The sequence below is a fragment of the Doryrhamphus excisus genome, linkage group LG18 (assembly GCF_037039965.1).
Source record: "Doryrhamphus excisus strain RoL-2023G ecotype Guam linkage group LG18, RoL_Dexc_Guam_v1.1, whole genome shotgun sequence".
NCBI classification, from domain to species: domain Eukaryota; kingdom Metazoa; phylum Chordata; class Actinopteri; order Syngnathiformes; family Syngnathidae; genus Doryrhamphus; species Doryrhamphus excisus.
This window is the reverse complement of record NC_136374.1, coordinates 6,922,711-6,949,096: the sequence shown is the minus strand read 5'-3', so window position 1 is coordinate 6,949,096 and position 26,386 is coordinate 6,922,711. Positions and strand designations below refer to the sequence as shown.

Genomic DNA, 26,386 nt, shown 5'->3' with positions numbered 1-26,386 from the left:
GTCTGTTAGAACAGAAATGCAGATCATCTGGATTTAATGTCCTCCAAATAGCTCCAAGTTTAAAGTTTGCATCACTTATAGAAGAGCAAAAACTGATTTCTTGGGTCTAGTGTTTTTACCAGTTTTATCAATATTTGGATTTATTGCAAAATTTTGATCTTCACCCATAATAATAATAATAGAGTCAGCATAATCCGCCAATTTGACTGCATTTCATCAAAGAATGAAGGTTTATCATCATTTGGTGAATGTATGTTCACTAGTGTAATATTTTCTATTAAACAATTAATCATATAATCATATACGTATTTACCCTCTGGATTTGAAACTGTCCAGCACTACGAACCGGTCTGGAACTCAAGACGCGGAGGCAGGAAATACAACAAAAAATTTATTAACCAAAAGGGGTAAAAAGTACAACTAAACAGAGGTTGCTAGGCAAAACCAACACTAGCCAGAACACAGTAACAAAAAATACTGCATACAGGCAAAACATGAGTAAAACAACGCTGACAAAAAAATGAAGTAACAACAAAAAAACACAGTGGCAGAAACTGACGGGCAATATACTCAGGACAATATACTCAAAAACCAGAAAGCAGAGGAACAATGGCAGCATGCACGTGGCGGGAGACGAGCAGCAGACAAAGACTGTGGAAGCTTGAGGGACAATCTGGCAATTAGTGCAGCTGTGAGCAGGGTTTAAGTAGTCCGATGGATGATTGAACTCAGGTGTGTGCAGGAATGGCTCGCCTGCTGCTGATCAGGATGCGTTGCAAAGAAAGAGCAAAAAAACTATACTATTTATAATGAATGGAATTTGGGACATGTTTTAAAACAAAAAAATGTACATAGATTCAACAAGTGAAGCTAGTGCTAAATTGCTTCACAGCCTGTCAATAGCAGCTGGAACTCCAATTTAGCTGGCAGTTCAATGCCGAAATCATCAGAGAGAAGTAAAAATGTGAAAACCACTGGTTAGTTGGGCCACTCTTATGCCAAGGTAGCACTGTATATGACAATAAAAACAATACCTGCACTGCTCCAGTCTCTGGCAGGCCATGTAATCCGTGATAAGTCAAACACAGCGACAGTAGATACAAATAACTTTGGTCTTGCTACAAGAGCCATCTGCCAGGGCTTTGAAGCTAACTTTACCAATCTAAATACTCTTTTCTTTCTCCATTTCCCATCAATATTTGTTGTAGCTTGTAGCTACAGATAATTGCTAAGAGCAACATTAATTGCTCGTCAAAAAAATTGCCGCTGTTAAAGGAAACTTCCATTAACGCGTTATCTATGACAGCCCGAGTAGTTATGTAAAGACACATGTAAAATTACAGATCGTAGTAAATTAGTTTTGTTTACACTAGCGCTGTCAAAGTTAACACATTAATGACGCTGCTTTTTTTATTTACTTATTTTACTAAAAAGGCTGTTTTCAACCACAAAACCACATTGCTTATGTTTGGGTGTCTTGTCCTGTTTCAGATTCAAGCTTGGGGGTCAGATCACCCAAAAGGAGACAAAATGGCATTGAAGTGAATCAGGATCATAATTCACATAGTATGTGTTCATTTCATTTCATTCATTCATTCATTCATTTTCTACCGCTTTTCCTCACAAGGGTTGCAGGGGGTGCTGGAGCCTATCCCAGCTGTCTTCGGGCATGAGGCGGGGTACACCCTGGACTGGTCGCCAGCCAATCACAGGGCACATATAGTAGACAAACAACCATTCACACTCACATTCATACCTATGGACAATTTGGAGTCGCCAATTAACCTAGCATGTTTTTGGAATGTGGGAGGAAACCGGAGTACCCGGAGAAAACCCACGCATGCACGGGGAGAACATGCAAACTCCACACAGAGATGGCCGAGGGTGGAATTGAACCCTGGTCTCCTAGCTGTGAGGTCTGCGCGCTAACCACTAGACCACCCATTTCATTTCATGGTAAAAAAAATATTGTTATAATATGGTTCATACAAATGCAAGACCAAATGTTCCTTAGGTGGGAATATTAATAAATCCATATGTGAGGATAGGAATGATGTGAATGTGGAAGCATATTTATTTCAGAGGATGTAATCACGCTCACTTTCCTGTCAGGGCTTTATAACGGCTTTGTCTGAGCTTTCACTGACTGATCCCAATGTAAATGTTTTAGCTGGATTCTTCAGAGAAAGTCCTAGACTTGTCCCACTGGCTAAGAAAGATAAAAAAAATGGAAGACAACAGTGAGTCCAAAAGGTAAGTGTGTATGAAATATGGCTAAGTCAGTTTTGATGATGAATCAGCAATGATTTGTCTTTTTTTTTCTGTGCTTAATTTGCATTGACAGTGAAAGTGACACAGATGGAGTCACCATGGAGTGCCACAGAAAGGTCTGCCGTCTATAAGCTTTGTCGGCATCATAGATCAGCGCAGAGTTCCGGAAAAGAGGAATGTATGAGGATTCCTTAGATGAGCACTCCTGGAAAGATGTTAAAAACTTTGTTTACACACTTTTGTTTATAAACTTTGTTTACGCTCAACAGTTAAGTTACTAACTTCCATTTGCAGTATGTGACAAATGTTCAAGCAGGTTCATGTCTTCTGATAATTTTGATCAAAAATTAACAAGCATACAGTATGTTCTGGGATATGCCAATTGTAAGAGAGGGTACGTGAATTTGTTTTCGGTGTGTAGGAGTAGGGACTACATGGCTTAAAGGGGAACTGCACTGTTTTTGGAATATTGCCCATCAGTCCCAATCCTTATGTGAAACATGAACACGTATTTCTTTCTCTTTTCTCCAGTCCTCAGGTAAGAACCGCTGACAGCAAACCAGCAGCTTGTTGAGTCTTGGTAGTGAAATTGGGAGCGAGCTATGCGGTCTTCGTCTGTGGATGACACTGATTGATGTTCTTCAGCTTCATCAAACCAAAGAGTTACTTGCAAAGAGAGCGTGTCATCAGGCCGTCTCAGGTTCATGACAGAGTACTTTAAGTGCATAAATTTAGTGGCAATCAAAAGTCATTTTTTGCCTGTTTTGAAGAATACAGTCATTTTACAAATCAAGTCTGTTTTGTGGTCTTTTTCCAAATAAGTACTATTTTAGAGTTTATTTTCCTTTTAAAAAGTTTTGTCTCAGTTTAACTTTTTGTTGACTGAACTTCAAATTTTGTCTAGTCAGGATTAAATAACTGGTGTTATCTTACCTTTTAAATTGTAGAATACCCATAATCATGTAGAGGTTAATGTAACCAAAGGAAAATAAGTCAGCTTCTACCTTAGTAAATAGGTTAAAACAACCTATAGAAATTATTTTGGATTCAAACATTGTAATGGTGACACCAATACTTAATACAGACATGTTCACTACAACATATTTGCAATTAGTTGGTTCAACTAAATTGTATCTCATTAAATGATAGCATTATAACTAGATGGAAATTATTTCCATAATTTTATTACGTTCACCCAACAAATTATTTCTTTGAGCGCAGGCAGCTGTATCTTCATTTGTGATGCATTGAATTCTGATCTGTTTTGGCTCTTTGAAATTATTATGTACTACAAAAAAATGTATCACCAAATGATTACTCTACAAAGTGTGATCTTAAATATACAGTATATTTAAAATGCTGAATGTTTAATTTGATCTGGGTAGTTTCATCATGGTTTTATGTCAGCTGGAATGGGCTCATGCAGGCAGGGGACATGGAACGTGCTTGTGTAACGAGGAATAGGAATAGTGAAACTTGGACTCAACCTGGGGGGTTTAATTGTTTTATATTAAAAAATAAGAGTTTCTCAACAATTTTTGTTTTTTTTTTGGTGATTCCTCTTTTTTTCTTGTTCAATTACTGCAATGGCAACACACAGGAACTATGACAGTTCCAAAATTGAAAGGGAAATACCATACCTGAGCAGTGGTGCTGCTTCCAAAGTAGCCAACCACCTTCCTTGGTTTGGGCCCGGATGCCAGACAGAACAGGGTGGTCAAGTGCCTTCTTCACAAACAGTTTGAATGTGTGAGTAATACAAATATGATGCCGGAGCTTCAGGTCTTTCATGCAGGCAACCATGTTGGGAGCACCATCAGTGATCTCACATTTTTAGTGATCCCCATACCGCCATAAGAGAAGCTTTCACACGAGCTATATTTTCAGCTCCAACAGTAGAGAACCAAGCAGAGTTTCCTCCCTCACAAAATGGCAATGTGATGTGATATTTATAGGTTATCACATGGTTGCCCTTCGGTCTCGGGCTGATACTGACACTTGGGGGCCTGATACCTGGCCTGATACCAGACAAACCATGTGATGATCTTATTATCACATACTATTTAATCATGAGCTTATTATCATGTACTATTTAATCAAAAGACCATTTTGTTTCCAGAACATTTTATATAATAATAATAATAAACATAGACACGTATTGTCTAACTCAGGCGGGGGAATACTTTCTACTACTTTCTATTCTTCGTTTGTTTTTGCAGTTGATGAGCCATTCAGAAAAAAGCTTGAGGTCACCCTTGGTTTTCCGACTTGTATTTGCATTTTTAGTTTTTTCGATCATTTCAAGAGTGTCCTCCTCATTAATGGTGATAAAACGTTCCATTTCTAATATTCTGTTTGCTATTTTCCCTATTTGTCTTTCGCCGGGAGTGTCAACCGCTGACATGTTGACAGAGCACAGACGGCAGCAAAACAAACACTTGTGTGCTGTTCTCTGATTGGTTGTTTCACGGGCACGATACCAGAGCAGCGCGCTCTGAGTGGACAGCTACGGGGGCTGATACTGGACATGGTTAAACTCTATATTTTATCAGTATCACTGCCCTGGGTTTTGACACAGTATCATTTCGGCCTTTTCCCGTATCATTCATGGGCGGTTTCTAGGGTCCAGGGCCAATTAATACTGTAGCATGTGATAAATTAATGTACTCTTTCATTTTATGGATGGACCCATATAAGGCATACCTGCCTTGTAGGGAGTCATCTTTAATGAGTTCAATTTTTCTGCCACAAAGAGGTTGAATGTTCCATGTCATTTCAGACTTTGTGGGATGACGTAATGAGATATTGCGGTCCAGACCACCAGTTAGTTGATTTTAACATCATTTTTTTTCTGTGTCATTTTTTCACAGGAGGCTGTCATCTCCCCCGTCTCAGCGGATGTGTTGTACCTCTTTCGGGTTCAGGCTGTCTGCACCAATGACATGCGAAGTGATTTCAGTCAGAGCATGCTCTTCAGAGGTAGCACACCAGTACAGCCACACACACATTACATAATGTCTGTGAACACATTCCGTCATTGCTCATAATAAAGGTTAAAATGTGATTCAAATGTTGTACTGCTATTAAACAAATAGATTTTTTCACTGTCCTTTTGCTTGTTTGACGTATTCAGTTCATTTAGAGCTGTTAATACATACAAATATATATCATGTATCTTTCTATTCATTAAATGCAGTAAAAATGCTTCGGCAGAAGAAACAGTCTGCATGCCTAGGTGCTTGATTTTAGGCCAAGTCATTAGGATACCTGATTCTGATCATTTGGATGGGTGAACAAATACTTTTGGTAATATAGTGTATGTTGCCATCCAAGCTACATCTTTTTCATGGATGCCCATGCTTATTTCAGCAAGACAATGCCACGCCGCATTCTGCACGTATTACTACAGCATGGCTCCATAGTAAAAGAGTGCCGGTACGAGATGTATGTGGCGCATTATGAGGCGTTAAATATGACAACAAAGGCCGCGGACTGTTGAACAACTTAAGCTGTACATCAACCAAGAATCGGAAATTCAGAAATTGGTCTCCTCTGTTCCCAAATGTTTACTGATTGTTGCGGCCTATAAATTCTAAGTTAATGATTATTTGCAAAAGAAAATAAAGTTTCTCAGCTTGAACATTAAACATCTTGTCTTATTCAATTGAATATAAGTTGAAAAGGATTTGAAAATTATTGCATTCTGTTACGATTCTACAATTTACATAACGTGCCAACTTAATTGGTTTTGGGTTTTTGTATTTGCAATTTCCACATTTGGAAGAAAGCCGTGTATGTGCACACGTTAAAATTACCCGTTGATGCATAACTTTCTGCCTGCTAAACGCCTCCATGCCTTTCCAGTTTGCTGAGGAGAGCTTTATTACATGGGAAAGATGAACGGTGGGCTCTTTTACCAACCTTTTAGACCTTAAAACTGCACTAAACATGATCTCTTCCATTGTGCAGTAGTGTCATCACTTGTTTTGTCCTCAAAAAACGTAAAACATGTATAAATACATTTTTTGGATCCAACGTTCGGTATGGAAAATTAGTTAATAAGTTAATGAGTTAATAATAAAATATACTTGGTTTTTCAGAAAGGCGCACCAACAAATATGTACATTAGCACTCAATAAGGTCATCCAATTTGACCTTCATGAATTCCCACATAGTGTCAGCGTTTGGGATCAAATATGAGATGAAACATCCATCCAGCTACGTATCCATCCATTTTCTATACGCCTATCGTCACGAGGGCCGTGGGCATGCTGGAGCCTATCCCAGCTGTCTTCGGGCGAGAGGTAGGGTACACCCTGGACTGGTGGCCAGCCAATCACAGGGCACATATAGACAAACAACCATTCACACTCACATTCATACCTATGGACAATTTGGAGTCACAAATTAACCTAGAAGGGAGAATTGAACCCCGGTCTCCTTGCTGTGTGGCCTGCACGCTAACAACTCAGTCATGAAGTGAAACAAAAACCAGAAAAATACAGTATAGTAGTTTCATCTGTGCATCGTGGGAGAACATGCATGTTGCATCTTAGCTCGTATTTATACTGTATACACAAAGCGTTTACCACAAAGAGATTTACATTCCTCCATTATTACAGATGAAAATATTTTTCTCTTTGTGATGAATTATTAATTCTGGGTGATAGGATGAGGAGCTTGGTGATCCAGGAGAGTAAGCCACTGCTCCTTCACTTTAAGAGGAGCTAGTTGAGTTGGCTCAGGCATGTACCCCGGATGCCTCCCTGGTGAGTGTGTTCTGGGTATGCCCAACCTGGAGAAGGCCCTGGGGCAGACATAGGACACATCCATCACAGACAGATTATGTCTCACAGCTGGCCTGGGAACGCCTTAGTGTCCTCCCGGTGGAGCCGAGGACCGAGAAGTCGCTACTCAGACTTCTGCCCCAGTGACCCGGACCCGGATATGCAAAAGAAAATGGATGGCTAGATGGATGGTTTCTTGTATCTGTATTTGAGCGAACATGATGTGCGACAACACAACTGGGTAGCATGACATGGAATTTATTTGAAATTTATTTTGTTTTATTCCATGAAGTCATCATAAGACGCGGGTGCTGCCTACAATGTAAGAATCTAATTCATTTTCAGTTGGCAGTACACAGACAGCAGTAACAGTAGTCTGCATTGACTGGCCACAACATTAGGTACACCTGCACCATAGGAACATTCTGAAACGTTCTGCCTGGAAGGCTATTCTATACATAAGCATGGTAAAATATCACACCCCTCTCAATATGTATTAGCATACACATTGCAATCTTAACTTGTTTAGTTACAAAATAGCTCTATACAGCACATGCGGCTGTCACTGCTGGTGTTTTTTTTCATGTGCTCATAATTTGGCTGGAGATTCATTCATTCATTCATTCATTCATTCATTTTCTACCGCTTTTCCTCACGAGGGTCGCAGGGGTGCTGGAGCCTATCCCAGCTGTCTTTGGGCAAGAGGCGGGGTACACCCTGGACTGGTGGCCAGCCAATCACAGAGCACATATAGACAAACAACCATTCACACTCACATTCATACCTATGGACAATTTGGAGTCGCCAATTAACCTAGCATGTTTTTGGAATGTGGGAGGAAACCGGAGTACCCGGAGAAAACCCTGGTCTCCTAGCTGTGAGGTCTGCGTACTAACCACTCGACCGCCGTGCCGCCTATCACAGTCATATCACAGAAAGTATTGCTTGTAGTATGGAACACTGTGCATTTGAGAAAAAGGACTAAGCTGACAGATTAGGTCTCTGTTTGCTATCACTGGACGTTTGCAAGAATCGTCACCTTCTCACAGATCATTCAAAAAACTAATAAAGTCTTACAGATAACATGATGATGAAAATACATCCACACTGATGACAAACTGATTCAATTAAGTTTTTTAGGGGATGAAATGGCATCTAATATGATTTTGTTTAACAACATGTCATTCAATGTGCTCCCTTCTGTTTCAGCAAACACCACAAGGATCTTTGAGGGAACGCGGATCGTCAAAACTGGAATGGTAAGCAATAGTGGGATGAAGGGCAGCTTTCCACTTTGAATCCACAAAAGGTCACTATTTGGAAAAGCTTCATTTTCCCTGGATGAACACAAAGAGCAAATCGGGTATTTCTAATTTAATACAGTAAACCTCGGTTATATCGGACTCGGATATATCGGAAATTCGCTCACAACGGACAGATAAAAAAGAACCAATTTTTCTGTAATGCATTTGATAATGACGTCACATGCCTGTGACGTCATTATCGTTTGCGTTTACGTTTATCGTTTGGTTTCTAAACCTCCCTAATAGCAACAAGATTTTTTTTTATTTCGTTGTACATGCTCATGTACATGTCTGTAATTCATACAAAGATGTTATAATCTTCAGCTTTGGCTGTGAACATGGATCAAAGAAAGTTCCCCCATGGCATTGCGCGTCCGTGTAATGAATGTGGCGGACATTTTCCGGTATACACATATAACGGATTTCGCTTATATCGGACAAAACCAGTGGGAACAATTGAATCCGATATATCCGAGGTTTACTGTATTATGAAACTGACACAGCCTTACATACATCATAAATGTAATGTGCAGTGTGCACATGAAGTGGTTTATTTTCAGTTACTTTACATGGAAACAGCGTTTTTTTTTTTTTTAATAGATGATCCAATGTCAGCACACATAGCACGGGAATGCTGAAAAGCCGAAGCGAAACGGAAACGCTTTAAAAAGGTGCAAAAATCGAAATTTAGAATGACCACGGGAGCTAAAGCTGGACTAAACACTGCAGAAGTATGCAAAACATGGAATGAAAGTAAGGGTAAATTGGTAGTTTGAGCTTAAATCAGGAATTTAACCAACCATCTCTCGGTCTGCGCTAATTTCTGCATGCTGCAAATTTCCCCATGTGGATGAATAAATTATCTACCTACCTAATTTGCCACAATTGGGGTAGCGGTACGAAATGCCAAAAAAGTCCAGTGTGATCTCCTATCAAGCTTTGCGGCACTGCTCTTTAAATAGTCCTTCATTTTATGTGTTTAATTTTGTGTATTTTATGTACATAAGTAAATACACTCTGTGTATTATTCTCTTCTATTTATATGACACCATGACTATAGTTTGTGTTCGGTGCAGTTGTCCCAATTTCACCCCCTTCCGCCTGACATCTTATTTATATATATATATATATATATATAACCACTAGACCGCTAATGAAATGGCGGCACGGCGGTCGAGTGGTTAGCGCGCAGACCTCACAGCTAGGAGACAAGGGTTCAATTCCACCCTCGTGTGGAGTTTGCATGTTCTCCCCGTGCATGCGTGGGTTTTCTCCGGGTACTCCGGTTTCCTCCCACATTCCAAAAACATGCTAGGTTAATTGGCGACTCCAAATTGTCCATAGGTATGAATGTGAGTGTGAATGGTTGTTTGTCTATATGTGCCCTGTGATTGGCTGGCCACCAGTCCAGGTTGTACCCCGCCTCTCGCCCGAAGACAGCTGGGATAGGCTCCAGCACCCCCGCGACCCTCGTGAGGAAAAAAGCGGTAGAAAATGAATGAATGAATGAATCTTGTATTATTAAAATGTTATTCAATTATCGTCCTTTGGTTTTGGGCCTTCTGGAACAAATTTATGATTCATTGGAGACCAATTGTTTTCTTTTTAAAATTCCCACTCATGAAAAGAAATTCATTCAAATTTAACTCTGATTCATGGATAGTGAACACATACAAAAATTCATAAAACACACATAAATCTGCTCTATGAGCAACCACACGGTCAGGGACCCAGAACTGTCATCAGTTATTCTCAAATAATTAATTTTTGCATGAACAATATAAAATATACGCAACACATCACAAATGTATTCTGTGTGTTCCACTTACACTATGGTATATCCTCCACTTTAAGCACAAGTGGGTCTGGGTTGTTCTTGGTTACATTTCCATCACAATTAATTACAATATGTAAATGTGATTAAGTCAGTATTTAAAAAAAGCGTATTAATTGACAGCACTAATTCTAATTTTGGTTTCTCAGCCCCCAGTTTCACCAGCATCTTCAGCTGACATGGCCCCCATCTCCTCTGGTTCATCCACCTGGACCTCCTCTAGCATTCCCTTCTCCTTTGTCTCCATGGCAACAGGCATCGGCCCTTCGTCCAGTGGTAGTCAAGCAACAGTGGCATCCGTGGTGACCAGTACTTTACTCGCTGGCCTTGGCTTCAGCGGGGGAGTCATCTCCTCTTTCCCCAGCTCAGTTTGGCCAAGCCGAGCAGCAACACACAATCTTGTGCCCCGGCCCAAGAATGTCTGCACTCCTGTTGTCACAAAAGAGAACACAGAGGCAGGGAGTGATGGCAGTGACAATGGTCCAGGAGATGATGAAGACAGAGAAGGGGAGGAAAGAGAGGACGAAAAAAAGGACAAAAATCAGAAGAAACAAAAGAAAAGATCAGCAGAGGAAGAATGGAAGGACAAAAGCAAGGCTAAAAATAAGCCACCCAGTCAGAAACCCACTGGGAATGCAGAGGAGAATGTAGATTCAACAAATTGGCTACACGTTGACCGCCTATTTGACTGTAACCACACCACCAAGGATGCATTTCTTGGTCCTGACCAAGTGGTTTCACCACTGACTCTTAGTTGGGAGCGCTCGCCGTTCTCTGTTTATACCGGTGAGTCACAATATCAACGATATGTCAGATTATAATTGGGAAAACTGTTTCTACACCGGACTCCAGTGTTAGTGTTGCTATAGTAACTGCTATGCAATGCTTTTATCAATATACACATGCTATATATCCATATAAGTGGAGCAATGTCAGCTAAAATCTCAACCAAGCCAAGTTTTGAAAAACAGAAGTCTTTAAAGGAGCACTTGAACGGGCAAGTGTCAAAGTACGTCATTAACAACAAAACCCTAACCTAACAAACTAAGCACACTTTGCCCTTCCAAACGATACAAGCAGCTTTATTTACTCTTATCCAATGGGAAAGATATTCATATTTTCACATCAACAATAACCAATCAAAGTGTCCCCTTTACTTTGATACCAACATGTCAAGTCCTGGCATATAGGCAAGAATAAATAGTAGTACTGTATATTATAGAATTTGCAATTTGTTTTATTTAATATATATACCAGAAAAAATATTTTCTTCTTTCTAATTTAAGATATTACATTTAATATATTTGATTTATATGAAATCTTTTTGTACAATGCATGTATGTTAAATGTGTATATTATTTATACAGACTTTAGGGGCATCCTGTATAGGGTTGGGCATCCTCGTTTCGAATCCGGCTCCTAACAATTCTCGATTCCGATGCTTTCAAAGCATCAGAAAAGTTTGCATGGTTTAAAATGAGGGCAGTAACTAGAGTTCTTTTGGAATGAAATGTCTGGACCTCTCCATGAATTTTAATAAAGAAATACAATAATTAATTAAGAGTAACTTTTTATCAACTTTACTATGAATTTTCTACAGGGCTATTTGCAGCCAGTGTATAAATATCAGACATTCAACTTCAATAAATGTTATGAAGTTTCTTCTTACAGGAGTACACTTTCACAAAAGATGTTTACTTTTGAAAAGTACTATATTTTGTTTGTTGCCTCAATGTTGGTGGAAGCCGTTTTTTTACGACACCCTTATGACACAGGATGTAGCCCATAAATGCTCTTATTTGGAAGGCCGGAAGTGTGTTGTGTGGTTTGAGAAGGTCCCCTGACTGTTGCTAAATTTGCCATAGCTCCTGTCCTTAATTTACACCGAACATTCCACATCAACCCACATCAGCTAGCTTCCTGAAACTCTGTTACATTTATTCATTGTTGGACTTACCTGATTCTCGTTGCTTAGAGGAAGTGCAATGTTGCATATCAAAGACAGTGTACTGTTATTTCTACACCATAAATATGTGAAAATTAATCATGTTGGTTCTGCATCCTCCTGGTTTGGTTTAAACAAACCGCAAACAACTGTGATCCTCTACTCTTGAACATGCACCATTGTTTGATGTTTTCCAACCAGTCCAACACCCAACCGTTCCGGACATGATGGCCAGCTATTGACACATTGCAGAAAATCCCACACATTTTCTGTAATACCAAATTTTGTAATCAACATTGTTATTGAAAATAAATGGGCAATTTTTTTCAAGTTCTAACATGACAACATTTAGCTCATTTCAAGACAATTGGACAAATATTTTCCCACACCTTTGCCCAAATTCTAAATTTTCCAACAAAAATTCACTTTGATCTTGAATTCAACTCAACCGATTTGAGTCAGCTCATTCCCCCAAAATCAGGCTCTTTTCAGCATTTCAAAAGTTCCTTTTTTCTAAGAATTTTCCAGGCCAAAAATGCTCATGGAAATGAATGGCATTTTTTTTTTACTGATTTCTCAAACCACTCCAACATGAAAACATTCAGGCTAACAATTTTCCAATTCTTCAAAATTCCCACTTTTCCCCAGAATTCCACATTTTCCGTAGAGCATTTTGGTTCAGCATTCACACTTAATTTCTGCGCAAATTGGCATCGCTAGTTAACTAAGTAAACTGACAGTAGCAAACACCGAGTACCGAGTACTATTCACCGAGTACTATACAAATTTCCCCACTGAGGGACGAATAAAGGCATATCTTAATCTTAATCTTATTCTATTTGTATGTCATCACTATTCTATTGGATAACATTATGTTGTAGAAGTTGTCTCCAGGAACGTTTGTAAGGCCAGTTATCTGCTTTTGTTTTGTGTGTGAATAAAATAAAAAACAAAACACAGTTGACTGTGTCATTTACAAGGCAAGACATGATGGTCGGCTTATGACCAAAAGTCTGAATCAGTTAAGTCAGTGTTTTTCAACCTTTTTTGAGCCACGGCACGTTTTTTACATTGGAAAAATCTTGTGGCACACCACTAACCAAAAATGTTACAAAATGTCACCACGACCTCACACGTGCATCAATAAGTCTATGGGAGGAACAAGGTAGGTGTTGCCACACGGACCAATATTACATTGCTCTGCCAGTCTTTACACCACAGACACTCCACAGTAGCCACGTTTTTACATCACCACTTTTTCTCTTTCCGAATGACCTTTCGGGAAACAATGGTATCCATGGAAAGGAATATTCCAATCTCTTGTCTACATGCGCCGTGAAAATCAACCAAAATAGTCAATAGGGCATGCCCAGTAAAACGTAAACATCAACATCACGTGATACCGACTTCCCCAAGTTTTTCTTTCACTTGTTGGAATAACTCCGTATTGCCAGTTTTTCATCTGTCCAGTCTTGAAATTTAGTTTGAATCAAAAACAAACTTTGCTTAGTCCAGTGCCGATTGCTGGCCTCCATTTTTAAAAGTGAAGAACGTCTGGATCTGCGTGTTACGTCATATCTGAGCATGCGCTGAAAGAACGCACCTGGGATAAATTTAAACAGGAAAAGATCAAATTCAATCTTGCTAATATTTTATAATTAACCTCAGAACATGTTTTATATAGATATATATTTTCTTTTTTAATAAAACTGCACTTGTGAATAAAGTATAGAAGTGTTTAGATTTTGTTTCACAGATGGCGCTAATGCATACGAAAGCTGCTTGCCAACCGCCAATAAACAACAGAAGAAGAAAAACACCACGAAGAAGAACGCACCCTGACAACTTTCCGTTTGAGCGGGTACAAGATACCTCAATCGGATTGGTTAAAGGAATATTCCATCCCTGTTCAATTCTTTCCGTTTGAGCAAATAAACTAAATGCAATTGGAATATTTGGGTCCATGTATACTATTGACATAATGGCTATTGACATAATATTTGCAAATGATGATTAATAAATGTTAATTATAAAAAGTGATATTGGATAATTCCTCACGGCACACCTGACGGTTTCTCAAGGTACACTAGTGTGCCGCGGCACAGTGCTTGAAAATCACTGAACTAAAGCAATAGCATTCTCAATCTCTTTGTCGATGCATATTCACTATAGTTTATTGTATTTCAGCTGTCAGGACACAAGGTCAAAAGTTTCAAAGGTGATCCGCAACTGTATTCAAGTGGTAAATGTAGACATTCTGCTCACAGCCTCTTGGAGGAGAAAGTGTTTTTTTATCTATTGCATTGATGTTTTCAGGTTTAATAAACTGCTGGGAGTCAGTAGCTCAGGAAGTGCAGCGGGTCATCCAGTAACAGTAAGAGCTAGTAGTTTGAACCCTGCTTCCTCCATCGTCACTTAGCAAAGCAGCAATGTCCAAAAACACAAAGCACAAATAAACAAACATAAGGCTAACAAAAGGTGATGGTGCAAAACTGCATAACTAAAAGTGCCCCTGGGAGAAAACCTAACCTAACATAGAACAGACAGCCAGCTAAGCAAATTAAAGGGGACCTATTCTGCTTTTTTTTCACATTTTGACATTTCTCTGATGATTTTGGCATTGAACCGCCAGCTAAATTGGAGTTCCAGCTGCTATTGACGGGCTGTCAATGTGATGACTGTCGCTGAAGTCCAGTGTTTTGCCAGCATTAGCGATTTAGCATCAAACTAGCTAAGATTTTCATATCTCGGTAAAACATCAGTACATTATAGCGATGTGATTGATCCCATTATGTGTTGTATAAGACTATGGCAGGAACAACAATGTAAGACAAATTGCAGCTTGCATTAAACATTCAAAAACTGTGGGATTCCTAATAAAGAGTTACTGTCACTTTGGGATTGCAGTGCGACCCCAGGATGGCAGCGGCATACAGCAACTGACCAACAAACGATAAAGGGGAGAAGCACACACCTGAACTAAACAGGCAACAGGAATTAGGAACAGGTGCGGGTGATAATAGCAACACGGGAAAACGCGGCAAAATAAGGGCGTCCGAATAGAAAGTAAAGCCCCAGAAGGGGACATACACAAACTGTCACATAGGAACCAGCCGGGGCGAGTGGACAACTGGCGTGTGGGAGACACCGGGATGGGGTCGCCAGGCGAGGCTGGCTGGTGTGAGGGGGAACCTTGTAATGCACCTGACGCGGTGGAGGTGAAGCCTGTGCTCCTTCGGATGTTGCAGCGAGCCCTGCCTCTTGTCTTGCAGGTGAAGTGGGCTGTGCCTCATCACTTTCTCAGCAGATGGCGCCATCCCCCCTTTCCATTGGTGGGATGGGTTGTGCTTCCTGTGTAGCCCAGGAGGGCGGATCCCAGACGCCCTTTTGCAGGAAGGGTGGCAGAGGTATGCTGGAGCCTATCATAGCTGACATCAGGCGAGAATTAAATAAAGCAGTGTTAGGTAAATAGATGCTGTTAATAGCACATCGCAAAAAAAAAAAAAAATATATATATATATATATATATATATATATATATACTATATACACAATCCTGCCCGACAATATGTGTTTCATTTAATAAAAAATGGTACAATTGGCATGTTTCAGACAGTGATTAATCATGATGAATTACTTTGAAATCCCTAATTAATCTGATTAAAAATTTTAATCATTTAACAGCCCTAATTTTAAAAAAGAGAAATGAAATTACATTGAGTTTGCAATTTTGATTAACCGTTATGAGTGCTTTTACCCTGTGTTTTAAAAAAAAAATAAACTCTCAATCTCGGATGCACTTCCTGTCAACACATCCAGAATACACAGCCCTGATCAAAATCTTAAGGCCAGTTGAAAAATAGCTAGAATTAACCATTTTTTTAAATATTTGGATCTTAATGAAGTTTTATGTCGAGCCACAGTATGCAAAACAAGAAGGGGGAGTGTGACAAAAAGCACTTTGAAAAAGAGGCTGTTTATCAGTTGATCAAAAGTTTCCGAAAGTCGTTAAAAAAATTACAAAAAACTTTTATACGGGTGTTTCCAGCAGGCTATTGGGAACAATGATACAAGTGGTGAAGATGGCTACACAGAGGGCATCAACTCTCTGCAACTGATGGCCATTTTTGTAAACTTCCCTTGCCATCCATCCCCAAATGTTATAAATGGGATTTAACGCAGGGGAACATGGAGGATGGTCCAAAAGAGTGATGCTATTCTCCCTAATTGAGCATTGTAAACTGCAGCGTTGTCCTGTTAAAAAACCCCAGCTGTTACGATAATCACGATAATAATGATAATCACGATCATTTCCTCATCGCACAGGTTCACCAGGTTCAGTTGAAAATTAATGAACTAGAGGTGACGTTGCCTCCCAGGTGTCGAGCCCATCACTCAGTGGAATTATGTAGTCGAACCTGTTGTGTGCAGGGCTGGACTGCAGGGATGCCCACTGTTGTATGTACAGTAGGTGGAGGTTTGAAGTAAATTACTAAGTGTTGACTACTTATTTTAAAATGTCTTTCAATGTTCTTTTGTTGTTTTTTGCCACATAACAAGCATATATAGAGGAGGGAGAAACAGAGATACACCGAAGACAAAGACTCTGTCCATGCAGAATTAAGAACTTTTTTCTTCTGTTTTTGGGGGAGAGATATATTGATGTTTATCACATACTACAGTATTAATTGGCCCTGTACCCTAGAAAGCGCCCATGAATGATACGGGAAAAGGCCGAAATGATACTGTGTCAAAGCCCAGGGCAGTGATACTGATAAAATATAGAGTTTAACTATGTCCAGTATCAGCCCCCGTAGCTGTCCACTCAGAGCGCGCTGCTCTGGTATTGTGCCCGTGAAACAACCAATCAGAGAACAGCGCACGAGCGTGAACACACACTATAAATATTCCTAGTGCTTCTCCAGTCACCAAAAAAACCCAAACTTAATTAATGTAACTTTAATTGTCAGACATTGATAAAATATTATTGTTGAAATATTTTTGCAATTATTGTGTTTACACTGTTTAGATATAATACATGTAATAAACTGAACATTTTCTGGAAACAAAATGGTCTTTTGATTAAATAGTACGTGATAATAAGCTCATGATTAAATAGTATGTGATAATAAGATCATCAATAAGATCATCAATAAGATCATCAATAAGATCATCACATGGTTTGTCTGGTATCATGCCTTCGGTCTCGGGCTGATACTAACACTTGGGGGCATGATACCTGGCCTGATACCAGACAAACCATGTGATAACCTATAATTATTTTACCATGGGGGTAAAGACATTGTCTGTCACGCTCTTCCTCGTGCTCATCCAAGTACCTGTCAGAACAGCCAGGATCTATTTACAGAAAGTCATATATTTTTAACTAATTTCAATAATGCACATTTCCCCACTTGAGTGTTAAAAATAACATTGGAGCATTGCGAAGTGTGTCACAACAAAGAGGCTCTTGACTGAGTCTGTAGATCTGCAGAATACAAACATGAACATTATTGTATTGTTTGTGTAATTATGTAAAAAAATATGCATTGCAAAACATTTAACTATCCCATAATGGTAAAATGGTAAAAATCTATTCTCCCCACAAATCTGCAAGCATCGTGCGAGCAGCCTGAATAGCCTGGTTCAATGACAACAGTGTAGTTTTGTGTACGAGGGTTTCCAAAAACCCGTTTGAGGAGTCAGACGTATGAGATTTAGCCCAGCTGTTTCAATTCATGCACTTCATTTTCCTGTGTCGGGCCGTGGAAGGGGGCACCCAGGCAAAAGAGGTAGAAGTGGATGACCTATGCACCCCCCAATCACTTCATTGCACTACTTCATTGCACTATTGTACATATTGCTATTATATCTTGTTGCATTCATAGATCATACTGTTTATAATTTATATAATCTGCAATAGCCATACTAATAGTCACTTGATTGCAATACTGTACATATTACTGTTATTATAGATTGTCACATCCATACTGTACATACTGTTTATAATCTGTGTAATCTGCAATAGCCATATTATAATCATTTATATCCCTGTACATATCATCACTGTATTATAGTCATAGCCTGTTATAGTTTGTAGATCTGTCCATTTTTCTACATTTACTTACTACTAAGGTACTTGTAAAATTGCACTTCTGGTTGGATGCTAACTGCATTTTGTTGCCCTGCACCAGTGACATGAGCAATAACAATAAAGTTGAATCTAATCTAATCTAATGTGGAGACCTCGGCCGCACTGTTGAAGCTGCAAAGTGATTCAGGAAAAATTTTAAGTGACTTCACCAGCAGAGGACGCCATTTCCACTTGCCATTCATTTCTAATGAAAATATGAAATAACACTGAATGTGGGAATATTAAAACTTGAATAGGTAGTAGAACATTTTGATTGGATTGGTTTGAATTGGTTAGGGAATGGAGGAGTAGAATAAGAAGTTGGAAGAAGAGGAATTTATAGATGAAAATTGATTAAAATTGGTCAGACCTTTCAGCGTTCACACAAAAATAGTGCAACTCTGCTGACATATTTTTAACATTTTCTGTTTACAGCAGAGCTGTGCCTTTTTACCCTTGCTGATGTGTAAATCGTTATTAACATTCCATTAAATCCATTAACATTCGACAAATTGTGGAATAAGTCAGCTCCTTTTCTCTTGAACAAGTCATGAGTCAGACAGAGGAGGGTGGGAGGAGGAAGTGCATGGGGAGGGTGTTGATGTCAGACCACTGTCATTGGCAGTGCAGCGAGGAGGCGGGGTCCATTTGAGCCAATGGTAGCGGTCTGACATCACTTGTATTTGCATATCTTACCCATCAGCCCTGATCAGTCTCCCACACACTGTATTTTAAATTTCTTTCTAAGCACTACTGGCTCTGGTTTCATATAAACAATTCCTCTATGAGCAACTGCATATGATATAGATCAGTGTTTTTCAACCTTTTTTGAGCCACGGCACGTTTTTTTACATTGGAAAAATCTTGTGGCACACCACTAACCAAAAATGTTACAAAATGCCACCACGACCTCACACGTGCATCAATAAGTCTATCGGAGGAACAAGGTAGGTGTTGCCACACGGACCAATATTACATTGCTCTGCCAGTCTTTACACCACAAAAATCAACCAGAATAGTCACTGGGGCATGCGCAGTAACGTAAACATCAACATCACGTGATACCGGCTTCCCCAAGTTTTTCTTTCACTTGTTGGAATAACTCCGTATTACCAGTTTTTCGTCTGTCCAGTCTTGAAATTTTGTTTGAATCAAAAACAAACTTTGCTTAGTCCAGTGCCGATTGCTGGCCTCCATTTTTAAAAGTGAAGAACGTCTGGATCTGCGTGTTACGTCATATCTGAGCATGCGCTGAAAGAACGCACCCGGGATGAATTTAAACAGGAAAAGATCAAATTCCATCTTGCTAATATTTTATAATTAAACTCGGGACATGTTTTATATAGATATATATTTTCTTTTTTAATAAAACTGCACTTGTGAATAAAGTATAGAAGGATTTAGATTCTGTTTCACAGATGGCGCTAATACATACATTGGCCAACCGCCAATAAACAACAGAAGAAGAAAAACCCCACGAAGAAGAACGCACCCTGACAACTTTCCGTTTGAGCGGGTACAAGATACCTCAATCGGATTGGTTAAAGGAATATTCCATCCCTGTTCAATTCTTTCCGTCTGAGCAAATAAACCAAATGCAATTGGAATATTTGGGTCCATATTCATGGCTATTGACATAATATTTGCAAATGATGATTAATAAATGTTAATTATAAAAAGTGATATTGGATAATTCCTCACGACACACCTGACGGTTTCTCAAGGTACACTAGTGTGCCGCGGCACAGTGCTTGAAAATCACTGATATAGATGATTGCAGTCTATGAATATTTCAGGTGACCTATTTGCTTCCACCATGACTGTCGAGGTCTTGGCCTACTTATACTTATCCTTATACTGCCATTTGTCCTTGCTCTCATGTGCTACTTCAGTAAGCATATACTAAAAAGATTAGCGTGGCCGAGGTGCAACAAAAGGATCTTTTGTGACCCCACACACCCCCAGCATGGACTGTTCTCCCGCCTACTTCCCCCTGGCCATCAGAATGCTAAATAAGCCCCTTTACACCCACACGCGATACTTAAATTATTTAAATTATTTGCGCAATTTACTGTTTACGCTGTACATTATGTTGTTTATATTCGCTGTCATCTATTTATTCTCTCTATTATTATTCTTATTTATTATTATTTATCTTCTTTTGTCTCTGGTATAATACGGGAGCCAGGCAACGACATTTAGTTGGCAATTTCTGCTGTTTTTGTGACGATATGACAATAAAGGAAGTCTATCTATCTATCATATTGTGCGGATCCAAGCTTTAAAAATAAGGCTTCAGAATAGTCCACTCTGCCTAGCAGTAGAAGCCCTGTATGAGTTACTGTCATTAAAGGCTGGAATTTGAGTCAAGATAATAAATGGGCTCAACTTGTCACTTTGCACTCACTGAACAAAACAGGAGAAACAAAGAAAAACAGTTTTTGATGTGTTTTCTCAACATTTTGCAAGTCAAAGTGTTCACTTAACTCAGCATCAAACAACAAGCCAAAAATGAAACCAGCAAGAAGTCTAACTGGAAGGCTGCTTTATTGTTGGAAATAGATTCGTGCTCAAATGAAGACATTCTTTCACTGATTCATGGAATTGTCTCGTGGTTTTGCAACACGTTCCTCACTCTGTGACTGTATTAGCGGCAAACCAGGAAATGACATTCAAAATGTATCGACCTCCCTCGTCTAAAACGGAGCCCCCCAGCCAGCCAGCAAAAGGAAAACAACATTTCTCAATAATGCTGAAACAAAAACAGCCTCATAGGGCAGAACAGGGTGGGTTGTCAACCTTTCTACTCTCAGCATCGAAACATCTTTCAATTTCATTCCTACACTGAATTGAAGTTTAAGGAGTTGACTTGAAATTTAAATAAATTTAAATTAAAAAAAAACCCTGCAACAACTCAAGTTGACAAATTCCAATTCTCTAAATAAAAATATCCATACTTTGATCGAGGTAATGTACATATAATGTAATGTATGTATTGTTTGAGGTAATGTATATGATTAACAGGAACACCACGACCGTCTGCCTGGGGCGTCATTCAGGCCAGAACCGTCACTGGGTACAAATTTCCATCCCACAACTTGAGCGAGTGTTCTCTGATAGTGAGATAGAATGAGTGTGACAACAACCCCGTTCTCCACAACACTGCAAGATAGCCCAGCATTTGGAAATAACAGCAAAAACAGAATCTGTTCTGCGTGGGGTGGGGGGGCACTTCTATGATTCTACATTACAATGTTAGTCCAGACAATCTAATAATCTAGGTGGTGAGTTTCCAGTATACATTGCTACGATCGTGCTCGGGTTTGATTCCCTCCGATGGGTTTTTGGAGCTCCACGTTGCCTACTGCACTGAGAGACTAAATAGGAAGCTAAAAAAAGGCACGTGCCGTTTAGAGATATTGCCCCAGAAGCAAACACACAGACAGCTAAGACAACAAAACCGCTAAAATGTATTTTATCGTAGTGGAAGTGGCAAAACAAGCAAACACTGACAAGAGAAGTGAGGGTCGTACTTGAAATCAGCTTTGCTATCAGTGTGTGTGTGTGTGTGTGTGTGTGTGTGTGTGTACACAAAGAAAGGCAAAACAGGCGGAGTACAAAATGGTATGCTGGTTAGTGCAATCCTTTCACCAAAGCAGGCTCCCATGCATTTTGCGTTGGCACCTTTGAATGCACCTCGGGGTGCCAGGTGGGTACAGAACTGTGGTTATTGACAGTGCATACACGCAAAGAAAGCCACATGATCACGTGTACTAAAAGTAGACAGCTCCGTTATTGACACTGTTGTAAAGTACTGAATTACAAGATCATTTTTCCCATATTTCCCCATTTTTTCAGTGAAAAAAAACATCTCGTTTAAGCAAGTGTGACAGGGCATAAGCTGGAAGCCATTCTATTTATGCTTATTTATATTTATTGTAAGACTAATAGTTTTTGACATAATCCAGTATTTACAAAAAAATACACATGCCATTAATGTAAATGGTTTGTAGAATGTTCATTTTTAGCTTCAGAACTTTTTTCCCTGCTTTTACATGATGGAAGATTTTTGTTAATACACACAGTATGGACTGCAGTAACTTTTCTGCTTTATCATTCACGGTTTTATTTGGTCAACACGCACATGGACATATGAGCTCTCATGCAGCAAGTGGACCATTGCACAGGGAAGGTTATCCGTTCATAGGCCGGAAGTGACAGTGGCCGCAAGATGAGTCCAGTTTCTTATTTGGTATTTTGGATGCACGGTGTGGAAAAGTTGAAAACACATGACAATATTGGTGTAAAACAGTATAAATGTGGGAATCAACATCACAGTGTTTCCTGTGTGTTTGACTGACATGAATAGAGCCCAGAACTCACCACACAAAAAGAATCTGTTTCTGTGATTGCTTCTAGCCCTATAATTCTAAGCATCATTACGCAGGAAGCTGAGATCATTGCCCAGCATTAAACACAAACAAAGCCGGGAAAGTGTGATGTCATAAATGCACCTGTCCCATTCACTGTGTGAATTGCATTGTGTAGTAGAGCTCAACGAGTATAATATCTCCTGAGAAAAGGGGGACTTTTTTTTTTTTTCCAAGCATTGCATACAATTCTAGGGTCTCCGAGAGCAAAAAAAATGGACACTTTGTCATAAACCCATGAAGCACAAGGCAGGTCTCTTTGGCTTGTCCACACACTCCAACGCTCGCCTTTGTCGTTCATCAATCCTACAATCTTCTTAAATGGGGCTTATAAAAAATATGGTTGAACACACAAGCACGCACGCACGGACAACCACACGTCAGCTTAAAATAGAGCAACAAAACTCATCTCAGCCCTTTTAGAAAGGAAAAGCATCACCAATCAAAAGGCCATACTTGTAAAACGGCTTATAAATAATCAGAGCTAAAAGCAAATGGAGCATTACTTTGGTGCATAGAAACGTTAAATACTGTATAAGCTTCTGATATTCTGACATCACGTCCATCGTTTTATAGAGCAGCAAATAAATATTCAGATTACAACTGCAAGCCGCTTGCAGTGGTGTTTTTTTTTCTCCCTTTTTTCTTCAAATATACCAACATGTTCCATTTGTTTATAGAGGCAACAACTGTAGTGCGGATGTGTGGTGAGACAAGTTATTTACGCTCGGGGGATGATCAACCCTTGTAATCGCATCCGCTGCAAGTGTTAGTGTCTTGTGGACTATGAAAAGTTCATGCAAGAGTTCTGGTCAAAAAACATGCCATCATGCAAATCATTTCTATGCATTGAACAAGCACAATTACTTATGTATTTGTTTTGGAAATCCTTCCGAGTAAATGTAAGTAAGCCCTTGGCCTGAGTTCATCCCCTAATAAACAGACCCTGAACAAATTGGTGTGAAAGCGGGTGATTTCAAATCAAATCAACTCTTGGATAGAAATGGTGGCGAGTTTGGTGGCGTGGGCAAAATGCTAAATAGTGTTCTTTTGATATTGCATTTTTGCTGCTCACATCATAAATTCTAGCTTTGATAAAACAAAAAAAAAAAACGCTTCTGTTGCTCTCCCTTATTTGTCTTTCACTCATCCCATGTCGTTTCGTTCCGTGTCGACACAGTGCAACTCGCCTCTAAGAGAATCATCTCTTAGTCCCCCCGCATGCCATCGTCCATAGGAATCCATGAGTTCCTGTTGCTCTGTTTGTGCGGTGCTCCTCGTATCCTCTGCAGACCACACAGAACATGGAGCTGACTATGAGAGGAGTCTTCAAGCCGTCCACTTCGCTCTGAAGGCCGAAAAACAAAATCATGGGATCTTTTCTGACTTGCAAATGAAATAATCTGTACATCCATGCGGGTGTGAATTCCCTCGCGTTTTGCTAGTTAAGTTATAATTTGTGTTGTTAATAGCGGTGATTATTACTTATCCCCGACCCCTCTAACATTTGGATTCCCTGACGTCTTTTTCATTTCTTCCTTTCTCGTTCCTTCCCCCTTTGCCCTCGTTGTCGTCGTCCTTCTCCTTGTCTGGCTTGGTGACGCTGTCATACGACGGCAGGGAGGCGGTGGAGGGTGTGGCCTCCTTTTCTTGTTCCTGATTGTTCCCGCCGTTCTCCACTCTGTTGCTCGCCGGTTTGCGCTTGCACACAAAGCCCCGCCTCGCCAGGTAGGAGCGGTACGCCCGTTGAATAATTCTGGCAGAAACATCCTCCTGCTTGCGCCGTAGGGTGGTCGTGATTGGCTCGTAGGAGACCTTGGAGGGATTGGCCGCCACAAATCGCTCCTCCATTTGCTGCCTCAACATGTCCAACTCGCCGCTGTCCCCCAGCACGCGCTTGGTGAAGGCAAACAGGATGTCCAGGCAGTGGATGCGGTCCCCACTCACCATCGGCATGTCCATGGCAATGAGTTCAATGGTGTTGGGCTTGGGGACTCGCAGTGGGTGTTCTAGTGCATCCGCAAAGTCAGAAAGCTTGGCATAGGTGATGAACTGGGAGGCAGTGGGGTCAAACTTTTCCCAAATCTCGTAGAAAGTCTCAAAGTCATCCTCGCTGAGTGGGTCCGCACTCTCCTCCGTGGCCACACTGAAGTTCTCCAGAATGATGGCGATATACATGTTGACCACAATGAGGAAAGAAATAATGATATACATAACAAAGAAGAAGATCCCCACAGAGGGGTTGCCACAGTCTCCTGTGGAAGGAGTGCCGGGATTCTCCAAAGTGGGGCTGCAGTCCGGGGGGTAGTTGAGAATGGGCAGCAGCAGGCCGTCCCAGCCAGCTGAAGTGGTGATCATAAACAAAATGATCATGCTGTTGCCGAAGGTCTCAAAATTGTACATGTCATCGATTCCGGCCCCGTGTTTCACATAGCCAAAGTTGGACATGCCGAAGATGGAGAAAATAAACATGACCAGGAAAAGCAGCAGCCCAATATTGAACAGGGCCGGGAGTGACATCATCAGGGCAAAGAGCAGAGTTCTGATGCCTTTGGCGCCCTTGATGAGGCGCAGGATTCGTCCGATACGGGCCAGTCGAATCACCCTGAACAGAGTTGGCGACACAAAGTACTTCTCGATGAGGTCCGCCAGGAACATTCCTGCCGATGAAAAAACAGACGGGGAAGCTATTAAATGCAACACTTGCATGTGATTTTCCAATGATACCTTGTCACATTATCATTTTACAACAGGGGTGGGCAAACTACGGCCCGGGGGCCACATCCGGCCCACCAAGTGTTTGAATACGGCCCACCCATTCTTTCCAAAGTATTTCATTTCAACTTAACATCCAACCTTTTGATGGTTTAAGTAGCTGTTTTATCAATTTCGTTATTTGATGTGGTCTGTTGTTTACAAAGGTGGACTGTTACGTGTAAAATATATAGTAAATTTTGTTAAATCAATGCGACCCGCGAGTCAAAAAGTTTGCCCGCCCCTGTGTTCCAAGTAGTACTCCAGTTGAAAGCAACAGTTTGATTTGCCATCTATTGTAATAACAACAACGGTAATGTACTCTTCACATTTATTCAACATCGGATGGTCTGGTCTGGTTTACTACTTGGGAGGCCTGTATTTGTATAAACACATTTTTTCAGTAATATTATATACAGTGTTAGCTTATTTTTCAGTTCATGTCAAAAATGTATGCCAAAAAGTATGTCTCATGCACATTTTCCGGTTTGTGTACAACACTGTGCGTGTCTTGTCGTGTTTACTGTACTGTTTTCGTAACACATTCATCACAATACATCAAAGTTAGCATTGTGACAGCATGCAAAGCTGAGCCTGAAGTCAGTGTTCTTTTTGTTGATAATGGCTGCAAAATACCCCACAATGGAGCGAAATAAATGTAAAAAAAATAAAATAAAAGAGGATGAATGTGAATTAAGAATTTAAAAAATAACTGTCCTTTTGGATCTCGCTGCTGTCAGCATATTGGATCTCGCTGCTGTTAGCATATAGCAGTTGTCACGACAATCAGCCCTAACCTTGTTCCCCTTGGGAAATGCGTATCTACATTTCAAACTTAAATTGTAGTATTACCTCCATTAAAGGGCAAGTGTACTTTTTTGGAATCTGTATTTGAAACACGAAGCTTATTTCAATCATTTTCTAAGAA

General features: G+C 40.1%; 2 protein-coding genes across 7 annotated transcripts in view; one reads left to right on the top strand and one right to left on the bottom strand.

Annotated features, from left to right (window-relative positions):
- LOC131105890 (receptor-type tyrosine-protein phosphatase gamma-like) overlaps positions 1–12,892 on the top strand; it is a 200,090-nt gene extending 187,198 nt beyond the window's left edge. Inside the window, exons 10-12 of the mRNA XM_058054370.2 lie at positions 5,142–5,250; positions 8,268–8,317; positions 10,346–12,892. Coding sequence (XP_057910353.2) covers positions 5,142–5,250; positions 8,268–8,317; positions 10,346–11,017 — 831 coding nt within the window. The 3' untranslated portion in view covers positions 11,018–12,892. The remainder of the gene's footprint in view (positions 1–5,141; positions 5,251–8,267; positions 8,318–10,345) is intronic.
- A 10,909-nt stretch (positions 12,893–23,801) lies between these two features.
- The window catches only part of scn8ab (sodium channel, voltage gated, type VIII, alpha subunit b), a 70,015-nt gene continuing 67,430 nt past the window's right edge, over positions 23,802–26,386 (bottom strand). For all 6 annotated transcript variants that reach the window (XM_058054340.2, XM_058054339.2, XM_058054342.2 and 3 more), the window contains one exon: positions 23,802–25,364. In XM_058054340.2, coding sequence (XP_057910323.2) covers positions 24,205–25,364 — 1,160 coding nt within the window. In that variant the 3' untranslated portion in view covers positions 23,802–24,204. The remainder of the gene's footprint in view (positions 25,365–26,386) is intronic.